The 20906-nt window shown below is 37.6% G+C and overlaps 1 protein-coding gene across 1 annotated transcript; it reads right to left on the bottom strand.

Moving 5' to 3' along the window:
* Nucleotides 1–14294: 14294 nt before the first annotated feature.
* On the bottom strand, nt 14295–15208 carry LOC124534836. The gene has a single exon (XM_047110863.1). It carries the CDS (start codon nt 15169–15171, stop codon nt 14434–14436), a length of 738 nt encoding a protein of 245 aa, XP_046966819.1. The 5' UTR covers nt 15172–15208; the 3' UTR covers nt 14295–14433.
* Between the last annotated feature and the right edge of the window lie 5698 nt (nt 15209–20906).

A 20906-nucleotide genomic window follows, 5' to 3' on the forward strand; every position in this document is an offset into this window, starting at 1 on the left:
TACATGAAAATCTATTAGTATTTACGTACTCTGACCAATCTATTGGTATTACGGAGTCAACATTAGTAATATAAATGATAAGTAGCTTCGTACTACTTTTTTTAACAAGTCTTTCAAGTGATACATTATTTTTGTAAACCTTGGGATCTGTGATTACTTGGAAATAACTAACCTTAATTATCGTATTTGTGAAGCTATTTCGCTAGGTATTAATTTCCAAGCCAATGGAAGTTTAAGCAAAAAACTACCAATACTCCCAGTTTCATAGTTCACATACTAAAAAAAATCACTTGTTGATAAGAATCTGTGGCCTTAAAATATCCTGCTAGAATACCAATTTATTTATCTCACCATTATCTTCTTGTAACTGATGTTAGAAACGAGAAAGTTTTCATTTTATTTGTTACGTATTCGCGTCTCAATTGCTCAACCGACCACATTTAATTTTGCATACACGTCATGCTTTCTAACAGTTTCAAGTTATGAAAATTACGTAAAATCTTAGCTATTTATGTAAAAAGGGGCGAACTTTTTTACTTTATGTCATTATTTCTCCTTAAAAGGGTTAATTTAATATGTCTCCGAAAGCAATTATTATAATTACCACAGCGATGTAATTATATTCAACATAAGAAAACGTAGCGCTCTCTAAAGTATGGATAATTGTATTTTCAAAGACGTCGTTGGAAGTTTATTATTTTCAAGCTAAATACAGACATTTTACTTTTTGCAAGTGTCGTGGTGAAAACTTAGCAATTTACTTTTTCACAGCGATCAGTATTCACTTTGATGTCATTTATATAGTATTTAATTCTCTGCAAGAATTTAAATACCCTTTAAAGGTACGAAGATTCTTTGTATAAAATAAATAACATTTGGTATCAGTTTTGATGGAAGAAATCAGGCAAATTCCAAGAAAAGAGTATTAATTTATAAGGCCATCATATGAAGTGTATTTTATGTTATTCAGCAGTAGTAAGTTTTATTTAAAGGATTTAAGAAATCATTATCACTCGTTCTACCGAACATCCGGCGCCAGTCGAAACAAGTTAGCCTCTCCCACGCGATGCGCGCTATTAATTAGACACTACGTGGAGTTTACTATCTGTCAGCGAACACGCGACTTCGTTTTGTTCTAACGCAATTTTAATGAATAAACAAGCTGTTACAAAAAGGTTTTTAATTCATATCAAAGTATGATAGGATATTTTCCAATTTTTTTTAAATCTAAAATAGATAAACAGAACTAGTAAATGTACCACCTGGTGGTAGTTGATCATCAACGACCATCTTGCCTCATATGTTAACTGTTGCCATCCCCAATATTGGGAACTAAGACGTTGTACATATATCTGATGCACGTATCCGTTAAACTGACTTAACTACAATAATGTTACCAACACAAATCAATTTCGTATCTAGATTGCGCATCCCTCTTGGATAATTTATTTTTCTGACAAAATCATAAAGCTTCTAGCACTGTGTTTTATCTAAGTTTTACTTAGTGCTGGATTGTTAAGGTAGCAGTCATAGGAGCAATCGCGATTTGCTAAAAGGATAATAAATTTTTCTAAGGCTCTTGATGGCGCGCAACATGGTACATTGGTCATTAAACTACATTACTAGGACGAAAGTGAAGCCACCGTCAATATACCTACGTAGATGGCATTCAGATGAGATGACTTCAGTGTCATGAGGCCATACATATTAATACAACCTTTTTCCACAGAATATTTTGCGTTGTTCATAACCTGGGTCCGACAGATTAAAAGTCTATTTGTGGTGAATGCTACGTTATATTAAAATCGCGTGTCAATAATGATACATACATATTTAAAAGTACTATGTGTACATGATCGTGTAAATAATAATACAAATGTGTAATTATTATGTATGTATGATGTATGAGAAACATAACAGATATTTTGAATAATTGTGATCTTTATGAATCAAATTTATATGTTTTTAAATGAATATCGATGAACGAATAAAAGGGCCAACAGATAGTGACTCGCCTGTAAGAAATGTTTCTGCTGTGTCTTTAAACATGTCTAATAAATTATAAAATATTATTAGAGAAGTTTGAAAATCACAGTCTCAGAATGCATATTAATGAATAAAATCATCTAATAGACCGGAAAGTATTCACAAAAATATTGTAGTATTCATAAAAAAATAAAAACGATCCATATGAAACTAAACACTTAAAAGAAACGGACGAGTACCACAAGGAAGTTCATTGGGGCCAATTATTTGTTTATGTTATAGGTATGCGTACAATGTGTATATAAAATATACATACCATTATTTTGTATTGAGTGTGGTACACTCATTAATATGTACATCGATAACAAGCGTACAGACATTAACGATAAATAAATGTAAACGATATCAACAAAACAACGTAGAATAATATATAACTTTAAACTGGGGTAACACTACTATTAGTGTACCTATTACTATTACTATTAGTTTACCTATGTAAACTCAGAACTTTTTAATTCAGGATTAGAATTGTGAAATGTGTCGATTGCGCAGGTTATAGATCAAGAGATATGTTTGGCTATATTTTACAGATGTACATTCGAGACATAGTATGTACATATGAAAGATATTCAACACTTGTCTTATTTTTTTATGGCATAGGTGGCAAACGAGCAGGAGGCTCACCTGATGGAAAGTGACTACCACCGCCCATGGACATCTGCAACACCAGGGGGCTTGCAGGTGCGTTGCCGAACTTTCAAAAAGCTAGTAGCTAGTAGTACGCTCTTTTCTTTAAGGTTCCCATGTCGTATCGGTTCGGAGAAACCGCCAGCGAAAGCTGGTTCCACAAAGTGGTTGTGCGAGGCAGAAAATGTCTGAGAAATCGCGCTGTTGTGGATTTTCGGACATCAAGGTGGTGCGGGTGAAACTTAGAATTTTGGCGAGATGTCCGAAGGTGAAATTCAGCAGCCGGGATTAATCCGAACAATTCCTCGGAACATTCCCCGTGAAAAAATCGGTAGAAGATGCAGAGTGATCCGACATCTCTTCGCAAAGCCAAAGGATCAAGGAGATCGGAAAGGGCTTGATCGTCGATAACTCGAGCCGCTCTACGTTGAATGCGGTCAAATGGAAGGAGCTGGTACTGGGGAGCACCCGCCCAGAGGTGAGAGCAGTACTCCATGTGAGGCCGAATTTGCGAAGTTTTAGGCGATGGGCCGACGTTAAATACTGTCTCGCCTTGCTGAGCACGCCCAGCTTTTTTGAAGCCAATTTAGCTTTGCCTTCCAATTGACCGCGGAACTGAACGAGGCTCGAAATATCAACGCCAAGTATTCCGATACTACCTGTAGCGGCTATCGGAATGTTCTCAAATCGTGGAGATACGACAAATGGTGCTTTTTTGGCGGTTAACGCGCAAACTTGCGTCTTTTTGGGGTTGAAATGGACTAGTTTTAGCCGGCCCCAATTCGAGACTTCGTTTAATGAAGACTCGATTTCAGACACAAGTTTGTTCCGGTTCTCTTCGACGTTTTCCCGAGAAATATTAGCTTCGGCCGGTGTATAAGGTGTCAACGATACTATCGTCTGCATAGCAATGAATGTTCCCGATTTGCAACAAATCATTGATATGCAGAAGAAACAGAGTGGGTGATAGAACGCTGCCTTGTGGAACACCAGCATTGACGAATTTTAAGTCAGAGCATGCACCGTCGACAACGACCTTGATGCTCCGATCTGCCAAAAAGCTGCTAATCCAATTGCATAATTTCCCGGGAAGCCCAGAGGAAGGAAGCTTCGAGAGAAGCGCTTTGTGCCATACGCGATCGAAGGCCTTCGCTATGCCCAAACTGGCTGCTAATGCCTCCCCCTTGCTCTCAACTGCTTCAGGCCACCTGTGAGTAAGGTAAACTAGAAGATCACCGGCTGAGCGACCCCGACGGAAACCATACTGGCGGTCACTAATCAGCTGATTCTCCTCTAGGTACCGCAGGAGCTGGCAGTTAATAAGGGACTCCATTATCTTGGAGAGCAAGGAGCTGATGGCTATAGGCCTATAATTGGACGGGTCTGAGCGGTTGCCTTTTTTAGGGATCGGATGCACCAAAGCTGTCTTCCAGGAATTCGGGACGACGCCTAATGTGTAGGATTGCCGGAAAAGACGCGTTAAGACCGGTGCCAACTCGGGAGCACATGTCCGTAGCACGATTGGAGGGATACCATCGGGTCCGCTCGACTTATGTATGTCCAAGGAAAGAAGTGCTTTACGAACTGCACTTTGCCGGAATTTAACCTCCGGCATCGTGGTATCGCACCGCGGAATTGTTGGTGGAGATTTTCCTTGGTCATCCAGAGTCGAGTTCGACGCGAAGAGAGAGCCTGAAAGATCAGCTTTCTCTTTCGCGGTATGGGCCAATAACTCACCGTCCCTGTGCAGAGATGGAAAAGAGGGCTGACAGAAATTCCCTAAGACAGCCTTAGCGAGAGACCAGAACGCTCGTGTTCCTGAAGGGAGATGCACCAGTCTCTCGCCAATTCTGCCAATGTACTCCGTCTTCGCCCTAGCAATCACGTTTTTGAGGGACCTAGAGGCAAAGTTATATTCCTTTTTGAATGCACTGGTATTTACATCACGAGACGCAGATGCATTAGCCCAGGTTTGATAGCGTTCCCACTTTCGGCGTGATGCCGTTTTGCAGAAGCGACCAAACCAAGGCTGGGACTTGCCACCGATGGGTACTGCAGAGTAAGGAATGAATAGTTCCATACCCTGAAGCACCACATCGGCAACAGAGTCAGCAGCAGCGTTCGGATCATCCGGCGAGAAACAAATCTGCCCCCATGGGTACGATGCAAAAAAAGACCGCATCCCATCCCAATCTGCTGACTTGTAGTGCCATACTCGGCGGCACCCAATAAAGCGAGGCCGTGAGTACCGCACAACCGGCACTGTACTCCGGACGAGACAGTGGTCAGACGAGCCCAGAGGGGGATCGACGATAACCTGATAGTCATCCGTATGCGAAGTCAGCAGAAGGTCCAACAGGGAAAGTGTATGATCCTCCACATCCGGTATTCGCGTTGGCGAGTTGACCAGTTGTGTCAGATCATATGCTAGAGCGAAGTCCAGAACAGATCTACCCGCATGATCGGTGGTGCGTGAGCCGAGCCATTCTGCGTGGTGAGCATTAAAGTCACCCAGAATAATGATCTCTGCGGATGGAATCTGCTGCAGCACGGAATCTGTAGCCATTTGGACGTGCTCAACCAGTCGGTCGGTTTCGGCATTACCGCTATGGGACCTATAAAGGCACGCATAGATTCGCGGATGGTCATCGCAGTCTACACGCAGCCAGATAATCGATAGGTCCTGTCCTTCAAGGCTGCCGAGGCGTCGAGAACAGATATCATCTCTGACGTAAACGCATACCCCAGCTCGTGGTATAAAAGAATGTTCCAATTTGTACCCAGGGTACGAGAGAAAAGTCGTATCGGCAGGAGAAGATATCTGGGTCTCGGTTAGAAAGAGCAAGGCCGGCTTCGCCGTTTCCAGATGGTAGTGAACGGCGTTGAGGTTGGAGTTGAGTCCCCTTATGTTGCAGAAGTCCACAGCGAGGGTGGTAGGGGTTGCCTTATGATGCCTGCTCCGCTTGCCCCGAACAGTGGCGAGCGCAAAATTACCCCCCCCCCCAGAATTCGGAGGGCAGCCTGGGCATCCCTGCTCAGGTGGTGTATGTCCTGAGCATGGATGCCCAGAGAGGGATTCTCCACTGCTGTCGCTGATGGTACCCTCCTGGGGTAATTTAACCAAATTCTGCACAACCATCAAGTTTTGGGGGGGAGGGGGATTGGGCCTCCGGAACTCTCACTTACCGGACGAAACGCGGTAGCATAGCCACCACTTTACGCCGATTTTAAGTGAGAGAGTGGTACTTCCCCGGGCGTGCCGGCCCATTCGGCTGTAACCCGAAGGTATACAGCGTGGCACTACCACTATAAATTAACGGGTCTATTCAATATCCCAACAAGTTACTAAAAATTGCGAAGCACACATTGTAAAAACACCTTATTGTTTGGCCGTCAAATTGTTTAAAAACCTTATAAATATGAGACAACATCACAGACATCACTCTGATCTACATCGACTTCGCCGGGCATTGAACCCGGGACCTCTGAGTAGGATACCCATGAAAACCGGTGTACACACCACTCGACCACGGAGGTCGCCAGCTTCTAAGATAACTCGAGAGATCGACTTTAAGTATGTCTGAATTAAAATTGATATATTGTTACTAGGAAAATGTTCCGATAATGAATATTTAATAGGATTTATTATTTATTTTCTCTTATAAATATGACGTTTTTACTATTTCTTTAGATGATTTTTTTTTAATTTCATTGACAACTTGTTACTAACGAACAACAGCTTTTTTTAAAGTTCATTATGAACTTGAAAAAAAAAACGAACAAGCATTTGTAAGAGAAAAAAAAGCATATGATTACGAATCAAGAAATAAAGCTGAGAGAGAACGTTTGATCTTTAAACTTTTGCAGTTAAAGCACTTGGACCTCTGAATAAATGGTAATAGTGCGAAAACCTTTTATAAAAAATAACACCTCGTCTTATTGGCTCTTCTGATGACAGGAGAGTTGGGTCTCTTTTCTCCCGGAGGATCGGAAGTGTGATTCAGCGGTAAAATGTTTCTAGTATTCGTGCCACCATCACTCGCGGTCATCCATTATACAGTAGTTATTTTTAATTTGGATATATTTACACTGATTCAATAATTCCTAAGTAAATAAAATAACTTACGCTCCAAAAAAAAAATTACAATAATTTAAATTGTAATTCAATTGATAACAACAACAAAAACAACCTGTTAATTTACCACTGCTGGGCTAAGGTCCCCTCCACCTTTGACGAAATCGAAATGATCGGAATATATTCCACCATGCTGTTCCAATGCGAGTCGGTGGAATGCAGGATCCTCACGATGTTTTTCTTCACCGCCGAGCACGAGATGAATTATAAATACAAATGACTATATATACAAGAATTTTCACCGGTGCTTGCCGGGGTTTGAACCCGCAAATATCGGTTAACTGGGCCATCTCGGTTCAATTTCAATTATATACAATAAAAGCTTTCTAAAAGGTACTCGATACAGAAAATGAGGATCAGATCTGAACTGCAATCAACGCACGCGATACGGCTGCTAAGCCCGTAATTTACAACCGTAATTATAATCATTTGAACTAAATTGAATATGTTAGTGATTACATCGAAATATGAAACCTAACGGTATATTTACTAACGTTAATTTCCAATTTGTTCAATTGTATATTTTAGTTTTCATCGTAAATTGATATGCATACGATCTAATAGTTAAATAATTATATACATTTCGTGATTGTAAGTTATCATGTATTGTTCTATTACATAGACAATGTGCTGTGGGGAATATAAGCCGATTCGACATTATTTATTTGCCAGCAGGAGCATCTAAGTCGCCATCTCTCTTGTGACTATAGTTGTAACTCCTGCAATATTTAAGGCAAAAATATGTGAGGGGAGGACTTAATTTAAGTTATATTTTGTCAAAGTCAGCGTTGTTAATAAACATAAAAAATGAAATGTAAGAGAAATTACTAAATGGACAGAAATATGTCAATTTTGACCTGATGTCATATGTGTGAACATGGGTCTTCTTTTTTTTTTTTTTTTTTTATTACGCTGGAAAAACGCTTTACGTGCTTCCCCCACGTGATGGAAAGTGGGGGCGTGTGTGGGACTCCCCGGAGCCCTGAACGCCGAGTGCGCCCAAGCACACCGGGTTTACCCACTAAAAAACCAGCGGTACCCTCTCCGTCTTTCGGCGGACGCCACGGGATCGCTTACGCATGCTACCATGACGCCCTGACGGTCGGCCCGCTTATACGGGCCTTCAACAGCTAGGGGGTATTCCCAGGGTACTGGGACCCCCCCTGATCCCTACGGCGCCTATTGAGGCGGAGGGATAAGATGCGCGTAGCGCCTTTTCCTTCTCCCCGGTCGTCGTGAACATGGGTCTCCTGAGTAGTAGACACATGAACATAACGATACACGAACATAAGATAATCAGCCAGTATTTTAACAGTAAAGGCTAATCAAACAAAGCCAACGGCGTAGATAAATGCAATGCTTCGGTTGGCAATGTATTGACTGGCACAAGGCTATTACCAATTGACCATTTATCAGTATTAACCTACATATCCAAACTAAAAAAAACAGACGATAATTTGAGGACACCCAGTAATAATTTTGGGGATTTAATATAACAGTGAATATGCCCTGTAAAATAGTCATACAAAATATCTTTATAAAAATACCTTATTATAAAGATGTTTGAAAAATTCCTAAATAAATAAAACGAATCCGATTATAAACGTCACAGGACTCCCACACAACGTATTACACGGAAAACATTTTCAATCCGATATTTTCTGTCATAGAAATTTGTAATTATATTTGAATTAACACCACAACTTTTCCTTTGCAAATTCCTTATACAATAACACTAAATGGAACACATTCCTAATTCAAATGGCAAGTAGAACTTAGGCTAAATATGATACAAATAACGTCAAAATCCAAAATATTGTCTAATCAAGTAAGCTGAACGTACGAAAGTAAAGAGCTTTGTTTTCAACCGACTTCAAGAAGGAGGAGGTTATCAATTCGTCTGTATTTTTTTTTATGTTTGTTACCTCATAACTTTTCACTGGTTCCCGTGTGGTTCCATTTATAACACCGGCTCCAAATATAACAATAACTATAACTACGGTATATAATCGTAAATCGACTTTTAAGTAGTCTAATTTTTTTCATTTCAATTTACTTGGGAGGATTCTAAAAAATATGTTGAATACGCAATTATTTTTATTACTTTTTAGTGCAAGTTTATTTGTTTTAAAAAAGTGTTTTGTTTGAAGTCGGTTTTTCTTTTTGTTAAAATTTTTATTTATTTATTATTATAGTGAAGTGATATTGCTTACTCTCGTTCACTATGCACTGTAGACTCTAAATTAGCCATAAAGCAGCTTAAGTGCCTTGTTACATCAAGTATTCAATATTAGTAATTAGAGTCTTCAATATTATAAATTAAAGCGTCAATAACTCAACTACATAACGTCGATCGATCGCTTCATCCCGATCCCTTGGGCAACTGTCGTCTCCACGCAAGCTTTGCTTAATTTGAGAGATACTTGAAATATTAGTAATTTCTTGTAGATTGATAAGTATTGTATTTTTTCATAATAAAGTATCAAAATTCCAGCAATAATTTATTTAAGAGAAAGCTAAGCCTTTTTCGAAGGAATTACATTATTATATCGTATCATAGTTATTTTATATTCTCCGCCAATAAAGCCTCGATAACATAAGGGCTCGTCTAATCAGTCTTCCGTCAATAATCAGAATAACCAATATCGGTCACGGTGGCTAATTCAATTTGCAAGCTTACGTGCTTTCTAAGATACGGAACTATTCTGTAACCTTCCAAATCTCATCGGACTTATACTGAAAATTTCTTGACTAAATACCTTTTATAAGTCCTACACCAGAGCCTCGAAATCTGTTGCACTTTATAACCTCTAGATCAAGGAGACTGATCTCACTATAGTTTTATTATTTATTACATGATTACAAATTAATTTATCACAATACCAAACAATAATTAAGTCAATAATAAAAATTTAAATTACTTTAAAATATTTTTCGTCATTGTATTATTCATATTAAATGTTATGGTATCTAAATGTAGTTTAATAAAACTTTATACTGATATATTTGATTTTATAGTAAAGCTAACAGCAGCCCGATAGCAGCGGCACGTGCAGAGTATGGTCTCATAGTATGCGCTGGGCGGCAGAATATCAGCGAATTCAACGAAGCCGCGTTGGCTGTGGTCCAAACCGTCAGCAAAACAAAACCTTCATTATTGGAGCCATTAGTACCATTGACATTGTTCTTTAATATCAGATTAGTTGCCAAGGAAAGGCGTCAGTCTTTGTCATTTGCGAACGTCCGTCTGTCTGTCGGTACGCGACTAACTCAAAAACTACTGAAAGTTCGAGAAACACTGAAAACTATATTTGTTAAATGATGTTGATAGACGTAGTGATTTACTAGGATTTTTATCAAATCAAATCAAAATAAACTTTATTCAATTAGGCTTTTACAAGCACTTTTGAATCGTCATTTTACAATTAAGTGCAGCTACCACCGGTTCGGAATAAAATTCTACCGAGAAGAACCGACAAGAAACTCATTATTTACTCTTTTTTAACATTTAAAAGTAATAATAATAATAATAATAAATACTCTTTATTGTACACCAATAATAAAAAACAAGGCAAATGGGTAAGATGTTGAGTAGATGTACAAAGGCGGTCTTATCGCTACGGTAGCAATTTCTTCCAGACAACCTTTGGGCATAGGACTGAAAAAATAAATGGAAGCGGTTTGGAGGCGTACAAAAGTTATAAATTAATTGACTAAAATATATTACATGCAAATCAATATATATCAATATGGAAAAAATATACAAAATATATAATAATAGATATAAATGAAATATATACATACATACACATGCACATACATACACATACACATATATACATATACACATACATATACATATACATATACATATACATATACATATACATATACATATACATATACATACATATTAACAAAAGTGTAAAATAAGTTATGACGTATTAAGCGACAAGTAATGTTCTTTTAAGTATTTTTTGAAACAGGTGTGGGATTGCGCTTTTCTAATGCTAATAGGAAGGGAGTTCCAAAGGCGTACTGCTTTTACTGTGAAGGAATTGGAATAGAAGGAAGATGAGTGAGAGGGGGTTTTTAAGGTAAGGGTATTGTTGGATCGGAGGGAACGTTTGTGGGTATTACAGAGGAACTCAAAGCGCTCTTTAAGGTAAAAAGGTGTGTCAGGATGAAAAAGTACACAGTAAAGTAAGGAAAGGATATGCGTATTCCTGCGAAAGCGAATTGGAAGCCACTTGAGCTTATTACGAAGTTCGGAGATGTGGTCATATTTGCGAAGACCAAATATGAACCGAATGCAAAGATTTTGAAGGCGCTCAAGTTTATTTAATTGCTCCTCTTTAAGATCGAGAAAGCAAGTATCAGCATAGTCAAGAATGGGTAATAGGAGAGTTTGTGCCAATGCAATTTTAGTAGGCAATGGAAGAAAATACTGCAGCCGGCGAAGAGAGCCCATGGCTGCAAATATTTTCCTACTAAGCTCGCCTACCTGCGGCGACCAAGAGAGATACCGGTCAAAGACGACGCCAAGGTTTTTTACCTTATCGCTAAAATTAATACTCGTGTTGTTAAGTCTAACTGGTGGAACAAGTGACCAATCTATACGACAGACCATTTTGGGACTTCCAATTATTATGACTTGACTTTTTGATGGGTTGATATTTAAACCAAAGGAGATACTCCATTTGTAAATGCCTTGCAAGTCATTGTTTAAATTTGTTATGGCCGTTGGTAAGTCAGTTAGTTTTGTGTGGGAGTAAATTTGGAGATCGTCTGCATACAAGTGGTAGGGAGAAGAGATATGTTGACTTATTGAATTGATAAAAATAGAAAACAGGAGGGGAGACAACACGCCACCTTGTGGGACGCCAGCAGTTACGTAAGACCAGTTTGAATATGAATCCTGGACACGCAACCGCTGCCGGCGCCCGTACAAGTAACTACGAAACCAATCAATTACTGATGGAGATATGTTAAGAGAACGTAGGATGGCCAAGAGAATATCAATGTCCACTGTGTTAAAGGCATTGCTAAAGTCAAGCAATGTTAACACCGTAAGCCTTTGATTATCCATTGCAAGTCTAATGTCATCTGAAATTTTAACAAGAGCAGTGGTCGTACTGTGACCCTTGCGGAAGCCGGATTGGAATGGATTTAGGAGATTATTCGATGAAAGGAACAAGGATAATTGTTGATGGACAAGACGCTCCAGTACTTTGGACAGGAAAGGAAGAATTGAAATAGGACGAAGATCAGTAAAGGCTAATGGATTAGACTTCTTAGGGAGAGGAATAATTTGGGCGTCTTTCCAACAGGAGGGAAAAGTACCGGATGAGAAGGAATGATTAAAAATGTGGGTTAAAATAGGAATAATAAGATCACAAATGGGAACGATCATGTTACGACTGAGGCAGTCACAGCCCACTGCATTAGAATTGACAGCAAGTAAGTTCTTCTTAACATCACATTCAGATAATTGAGAGAAATTAAAAGGGGAATATGTCATAGGAGTATTTATGGCTGAAAGAAAACTAAGAGTATTAGATTTTGTAGTATTATCGATAGTAGATGATGAGATGAAATATTTATTGAGTTCGTTAAGGTCGAACGTGCTTAGATTAAGGTTCTGTTTAACCTTGCCAACTCCCAAAGACTTAAGGAATTTCCACACTTTAGCGGAATCTTCTTCCTCAGTGACAGATTTGTGAATATGGCGTCGTTGTGCATCTCTACATGCCTTGTTGCAGCGATTCCGAATTTTTTTATAAATCTCCCTGTTACTTGAAGTCGGATCTCGTTTGTACTTTGCTCGAGCTTTATTTTTTAGGTCTTGTAACAACTTGATATCAGCGGTCAGCCAAGGAGCAGGCAAATGCTTAACACGCACAGGTCGTATCGGAGCATGTTTATCAAATAGCTGTGTCAAAAGCGAATTAAATATAGCTACCTTTTCATCCACCGCAGACGTGCTAAACACCACTGACCAGTCAATCTTAGCCGCATCATCACGTAAGCGGTTCAGATCCATGCCACCAAAATTGCGCTGCAGAAGAATTCTTGACTTTGCTTTTGGGGGTCTAATTTTGTAAGAAAGGAAAATTAAGTCGTGATATGAAAAAGCATCGGCAGAACATTGTCCATGTTTCTCAACGTGTTCGGGCGAGGAAACAAGAATAAGGTCAAGAAGGGAAGGAGTTGAGTTAGGAAAGGAATGCGTAGCATTTAGGGGGAGGATATGCATATTGGCCGAGTTTACAAGAGAGCAAAGGCGTGAAGACCTGCTGTCTTGCTTGAGCAGGCAAGTATTAAAATCGCCCATCAACACTGTATGACTATATTGGGGAGTATATAATTCCAGAAGATTTTCAAAGGAACCAAAATAGTCAACAGTTAGTGATGGGCTATAATAAACACCTAATAAAAGTTTTGTGTGAGAGAATATGATCTCAATGAAAAGATGTTCGGGGCCATGACCGTCACATGAGACGGAAGTGTTAATAATGGTAAAGGGGATATGGGGTCGCAAGTAAATTGCAACACCACCCCCTGTTCGGCCAATACGATCATTGCGGATAAGATGGAAACCAGGAAGAGAGTAGGAAGTTGAGGGTAGACAAGGTTTCAGCCAAGATTCTGATACTAAAATAGCGTGAATGTTTTTATTATGGAATGAAGATAACATATCGGGATAATGAGCAGGGATACTTTGCGCATTGATATGGATGATGTTAAAGGTTTTTGGTAGATCATGGAATTGGGAATCAAGAGTTTCGGAGAGGGAAGGAATACTGTGAAAACTTAAATCATCACTGATCACACCAGTCGAAGAAGAAAAAGAATGATAGATGTCGTTATTGTCGCTTGTCATAATAAATATAAATATATATATATATATAAATAAAAGTATATAATATGTATGTAAAAAATAAAAAATGAATAAATAAATATAAAAGTAATTAAAACGAAAATAAACTAAGATTAATATAAATGAGGTCTAATCTATATGTCGTCCATACACCCGCCAGCGTATGAAAAAAGAAAGCTTTACACTTTATACCCTAAAAAACCAACAATTTATAATAAGACAATGACAGCAAATACATCTTACAAAAATCTTACAACGAGAAAAAAAAATGATAATAACTAATCATAAAGTAAAAAGTAAAATCACTACGTCATAAAAGCAACCGAAAAATTATTAATTGCACTATAATAAAATCTAATGTAAGAAATCTAATATCTAATTAAATATCTAGATAGATATCTAATTAAATAAATAAATAAATATGAGACAATCTAATTAAATAACTATCTATTATTTATACTAAGTAATAGTTATTTCCGAACGTATAGCAACTGGCAACCCGTTCTGCATGTCAGGCTATCATTGTCAAAGATATAAACAATGTTCTCGCATAATGTACCTAATAAAAAGTTATATTAAAACAAAAACATACATAATAAGAAAGTAAATGTGGGTACGTTGTGGAATTAATTAATATTGTTGTAATCGGCAAATAATTAATAAGGTGCCATCACAAATGAAGAATACATGAGGAACGACTAATAAGAATTAAAATAAGAACTGATTAAAATAAAATGGTAATCACTTATTTTTTTACCACTCGTTTGGTACGAGGAGCAATCACTTTTTGATCAACTCTGGATGCTGCAGTCTTCACTGGTGGTGGAGATTTTTGAGAGGATGACGAATTGGAGATGCAATCAAGATCGGGTATGCACTCAGCCCTGTGGTGCACACCATCCGGAGTTACAATGTGGATGCAGCCATCCCGTGTCCAGCAATTGCTTACGCCGAAACGCTGTCTTGCCTCTAAGAACACTCGGTGTCGGGTTTTTGTCAAGAATTCTGACTGTGTAAATCCAGTACCCTTAAGTTTGGATTTGGCGAACCAGACCTTATCTCGACTAGCAGCATCAGTGAATTTTATTACTATAGGTCTAGGCTTATTGTCCAGTGGGCGACCCAACCTATAAGATGCCTTGATGCTATTGCTAGAGAAATTTCCAAGGTTGAGATGGTCCGCTACAACAGTGGTAACACGAGCCGAAGTGTCCTCAGATTTGTCTTCCGGCAGCCCATGGAGTAACAACATCTTCCTTCTGCGTCTCATCTCTAGCCGATCAATTTCTCTGCCAAGAAATTCAACCTGACGCTGAAGTGTGTTCAGTGCCGTGACGATAAAGGTTTTAAAAGCTGAAAAATCTGAGGATAGTGTTGCAGTGGAAGCTGGTGAATTTCCTTTGTTTAACTCCCTTTGGAATTCAGACATTCTGGCGTTGAACATGTCTGACAGTGCAGAAATTGAGTCCTTCATGGCGTCCATTGTTGTGAGTGATGTGGTGGTTTTAGTTGGTAATGACTTTTATATTGAATTAAAGTGTAAATCAAAAGGAAAACACTTGCTGGTAGGTAGTAAGGTGCAAGATTATATGCACATAAGTAATTTATGCATTAAATTAATTAAATTTTTAAAAATAAATACGAGTGTCAAAAACAGCTGTGTTGTCAGTTTCACTCCTACCCGCGAAAAAAAAAAAGAAAAAAAAAAAAAAAAAAAAAAAAAAAAAAAAAAAAAAAAAAAAAAAAAAAAAAAAAAAAAAAAAAAAAAAAAAAAATAAGTAAATTGTTGCTGTAAACTGTTGCTTAAAAAAATAAGTAAATTGGGTGAAATATGATTGATTATAAGAATTGTAGAAAAAAAGCATGACGATCGGGAGATCCTGGCGTAGTGTCAATAGCGCAATGGGCTACGGACCGCCTAGCCAAGTAACAGTTGCAGGACTGACCCTAAGCCCTCAGGCTTGAGTAAGCGTAAAACGAGGGGTAAATAGGAATATTAGTAATTCCTTAATTAACTTCGGGCATTGCTTTTTCGATTTTTACATATAAGTTTGATAAAAATATTTTTGTATAATTAAATAAATAAATATGAGAAAATTATTTAAAGTATTCTTTATTTAAACGGGTTTATAAATGCACTTTTGAATCATAATTTTTTTTCTAGAATGTAAAACTACTAGCGGATCGAAAGATAGATTACACCGAGATGGCAAAAAACTCAGTAGTTATTCTTTCCCACCAATTACAAAGTATGCCAGTAAAGTACTATTAAATTTATATATATAATTTCAACTTGAAGAATTACAATATAATAAAATAAGCAAACGACACGGATTTCTTTATTTAAATAAAAACAATAATATGAATATATAACGCGCCTACATCGCCATCTGTTTTTTTCACTAGAAATTTTCTGATTTCTTTTTTGGCAACAAAAACAACGTAAATTGCGAATATGACTCGTTCCCCTCCATATAGAATTTGTTAATGGCTTGACTACAACGCCAGCTATAACAAGTTAGCTATGAACCGCCGTCTTGACAAATATGTTGTGTGAAAATGGCCTGAAGCGGCCAAATCGTTCAGGAGATACATGAACACTAACTAAAAAAATGTACAACAACAACAACAGTCTGTAATGTTCCCTCTGCTGGGCTAAGGCTCATCTCCCTTTTAGGAGAAGGTTTGGAACATATCACACCATTCTGTTCGATGCGGGTTGGTGGAATACACATGTGGCAGAATTTCTATGAAATTAACAAATGCAGGTTTCCACACGATGTTTTCCTTCACCACCCAGCACGAGATGAATTATACACACAAATTTAGCACATAAATATTCAGTGGTGCTTGGTTTGAACCTACAATCATCGGTTAAGATACACGAATTACCATTGGGCCATCTCGGCCCTTCTATGTAGTACAAATAAAACAGAAAGTTTAATTAAGTATTAAAATCCATAACACCTGCAGCCTAAAGGCGCCCTTAATGGTCGATTCAGTAGTAAAGTGAAATGCAATATCGGCCGACGTGCGCCACGGTCCGGTCTATTAGGCGGCAAATCGAACACTGTAATCGTCTCGCATAATGTTCTCAACTGCGCGCTCGTTGGCTTACACTAACCATAGTTTAATTCCTGAGTCCTGTAAATTGTTAACTACTAAACCGAACACAGTTTCGGTGGTTTCCGTTCTGAAATTAATGTTATCGATATCTAGAACAGATGCTAAAATCATTATAATAATTTCTGTAATCAATACATAACACAATTAAACGTTTATAATTCGAACCAGAAGCGATTAAATAGGCATGCATTCACTTTTAAATTTATACCTTTTTATTAATCTTCGATATGGTTTCATCCAATTTTATTTATAAAAATCAGATAGTACTTACTATACTACAAAATATTGTAACTAGTGTATTAATCAAATCTATTTTATAAGTATCTACTTATAAAATAGATAGGTCGAAACATGTATGACGTCACACCAGGAGTCGTATAAAATATGTGTTCACCTGTGGCAAGGTTGGAGGAGTGAATGAAAAACCATAAAATTTGGTTCTATCAAATGAATTACTACCTGTAGTGCAGCATATCTCAACGGGAACTTCAGTTTAATTGGCTAACAGTAATGATCAAGATTTAAGTGAACGCTTGCGAACCAAAGACACACTATTTCGTTACTGAGTAAAAAGAGTCTATGCCTGTTGCGCGGCATAAACATCTTGATACTGCAACAAAACAACAACAACATGTACTTGGTGGTAGGGCTTTGTGCAAGCCCGTCTGGGTAGGTACCACCCACTCATCAGTTATTCTACCGCCAAATAACACTGCTCAGTATTGTTGTGTTCCGGTCTGAAGGGTGAGTGAGCCAGTGTAACTACAGGCACAAGGGACATAACATCTTAGTTCCCAAGGTTGGTGGCACATTGACGATGTAAGGAATAGTTAATAATTCTTACAGCGTTAATGTCTATGGGCGATGGTGACCACTTACCATCAGGTGGCCCATATGCTCGTCCGCCAACCTATACCATAAAAAAAAAAAAAAAAAAAAAAAAAAAAATAAAAAATAAAAAAAAAAAAAAAAAAAAAAAAAAACACCAGCCTGTAAATTCCCAATGCTGGGCTAAAGGCCTCCTCTCCTTTTGAGGAGAAGGTTTGGAACATATTCCACCACGCTGTTCCAATGCGGGTTGGTGAAATACACATGTGGCAGAATTTCTATGAAATTTGTCACATGCAGGTTTTCTCACGATGTTTTCCTTCACCGCTGAGCACGAGATGAATTATAAAGACAAATTAAAGACATGAATCAGCGGTGCTTACCTGGATTTGAACCCGCAATCATCGGTTAAGATGCACGCGTTCTAACCACTGGGCCATCTCGACTCTTTATCTTGATACTAGTTGACAAAATTTTGTATATGTATTTGATATAAGGCATGCTATTATAGAACTACTAACGACACGCCCCGCTCCGCACGGGTGAAATGCAAACAAAATATAATACAAAATTTGTTTATTTACGACACCGCATTATAAACTTCTAAAATTGTCAACGTTACTTTACTATACTCCCGTCCATGTATTATATACAAAAACCTTCCCTTCGAATAACTCTATCACTTAAAATAAAAACAGAATCAAAATCCATTGCGTAATTTTAAAAATATAAGTATACATAGGGACAAACATCGGAAAGCGACTTTGTTTTATACTATGTAAAGATTGTTTTTTATGCTGATTACATTAATATTTACCGATAACTTGTGACTCGTTAGCTCGGTTCGGCGGCGCCAGTTACCTGACTTTATCCCAAGTGCTAAGATAGTTTATCCCTGATTAGCAGACTGCGCAACTGTGTCTACGGAACCCTGGAATTAATTACGATGCGGTTGGACTGCTCATACGATAATCTCTTGCTATTTCTAATGAAATAGTTCATCGATGAATTGAAATGCGATTAATTAAATCATAACCTTAGTGATAATGGAATCATAGAAAATATTTTAAACTAGCGAACCGCTCCGACTTCGCACAGGTGCAATGCCGATACTAAATAACTACAGAATTAATTAAGTTCACAGTTTTCAGTCATTAGACAATACAAACCAAAATTATCAGCGTTTCTCTACTATATTGTGCATGTGCTATTAGTGTTGCCCAAATTCAGTCTTGGTCTTGCAGTCTTGGTCTTGTTCTTGCGTTTTTGCAAGACCAAGACCAAGAACAAGACCGCGTATTTTTAGCAAGACCCAGACCAAGACTGACCGTGCATGACTTGAGCAAGAACAAGACATAGCCTGCAAGACTCTTGCGTCTTGCAGCTAGGACTTAGCGCTATTTCACGGAGTAGTTAGGTGTAACAGTTCGGTGAATAGGTACGCTTAGGAATTCTATGAGACGCAAAAAACTGTATCAAAGAATATGAAAAACTGGACCTATGCGCATTACGACTAATACCATAAACATACCTACATAGCGAATAAAAAAATATCCATTAAAATCAAACTGAGTGCATGCATAGCTATGTTTTAATCATCGGCACTTTGATAATACGGCATCAAAGGTTTTGTACGTACTTCTCAAAGAAATTTGCCGTTTTTCGGAAGTACATGGTTATGATACACGCGCCGGCGGCTTCCACTGAAATCATATACAACAATCGTTGCCTCCGCGCCGAAATCACAACATTTGACACTATTTTATGGCCGCCACAGGGCGTAGGTATACTCATGCAAAATAATTTCGAATTTGAAGAGTACCTACAGGTGTTCCAAAGAATAAATAAGTTTCAGAGTGCTTAGAATGAAATGAATACATTATAATGATCATGCAAGTAGTATTATGATTACGATAAAATGGTAAGGATAGGTAGTAAATGTCATAATAATTTATTCTAGTAAGTGTATATTATAATATTGATTATGTGGTTTGAAACTAATTATTTAGGTACTATTATTGTACATTCAGTCATTATATTTCATAAGTTTTTACAAGAAATATAATGTGTTCAAATATCACCCGTTTGATAAATATTGTAGCCACTTTAAAATATACCTGAAACGTGTAAAACAATTCTACAATACTAATAAAATAATATAAAAATCGTAGATATTTACCTACTAATAAAACAATAAGTATAAGTATAATAAATAGTAATAGACTAATAGGTAATTGCAAGACTTGCAAGACTCTTGCTGCAAGACCAAGACCAAGACCAGGTGTATTGGCGCAAGACCAAGACTGGCTAAGTCTCGTCTTGTTCTTGCATTTGGGCAACACTATGTGCTATACATATAAACCGTCCTCTCGAATCACTCTATGTCTTAAAAAAAAACGCATCAAAATTCATTGCGTAATTTTAAAGATCTAAGCATACATTGGGACAGACAGCAGATTCATAAATTATTGTATTCCTATAGTCCATATAGTGATATTATACATACTTACTATTAATCGTCAATATTAAAAATACCGGGTCGGAAAAGAAAAAATAACCTGATAAGGAATGTAGAATAAATAACGTTTAACATTTATTTATATTATGTATAAATAAATGTTCAACTATCGTCTGTTTCCGACAGCTGTTTTATATGAACGATTTATGCTTGCAGTTTGGTTTTTCATAATTTCGCTCGTCTTTATCACCAAGCACTGCTCTGTTTAATGTATATGTTTCACGACACACGCTCCATTGCTTTGGGCCACGTTGTTATCAATAAATATTTTTATTTTGATTCAGAACTTTCAAATAAGGTAGTTTATGTTGTATTTATCTCGTATGCGACAACTTTTATGATAGGGCCTTAAAAACAAAAGAGCTGTTTTACAGAACGAAATATAAATACAAATCAAATAAAATCTTAACTACCTGATAAATATTACGGAACGTCACGTCCTATTATATTATCAAAATACATTTGATAGTTGTTTTTTTTTTAATTAAAATAATATATAAACCAAAATTCGAAGCTTGGATAAGTGTGTATCTGTCATAAGGTTGATGTTAATTATTTAATAAACATACAAATTAATTTAACAAGCCTTGCATATAATTGACGACCTCCGTGGTCGAGTGGTGTGTACACCGGTTTTTGGGTACGCCACTCCGATGTCCTGGATTCGATTCCCGGCCGAGTCAATGTAGATTATCATTAGTTTTCTATGTTGTCTTGGGTCTGGGTGTTTGTGGTACCGTCGTTGC

The sequence above is a fragment of the Vanessa cardui genome, chromosome 13, assembly GCF_905220365.1.
Source record: "Vanessa cardui chromosome 13, ilVanCard2.1, whole genome shotgun sequence".
Classification (NCBI taxonomy): Eukaryota; Metazoa; Arthropoda; class Insecta; order Lepidoptera; family Nymphalidae; genus Vanessa; species Vanessa cardui.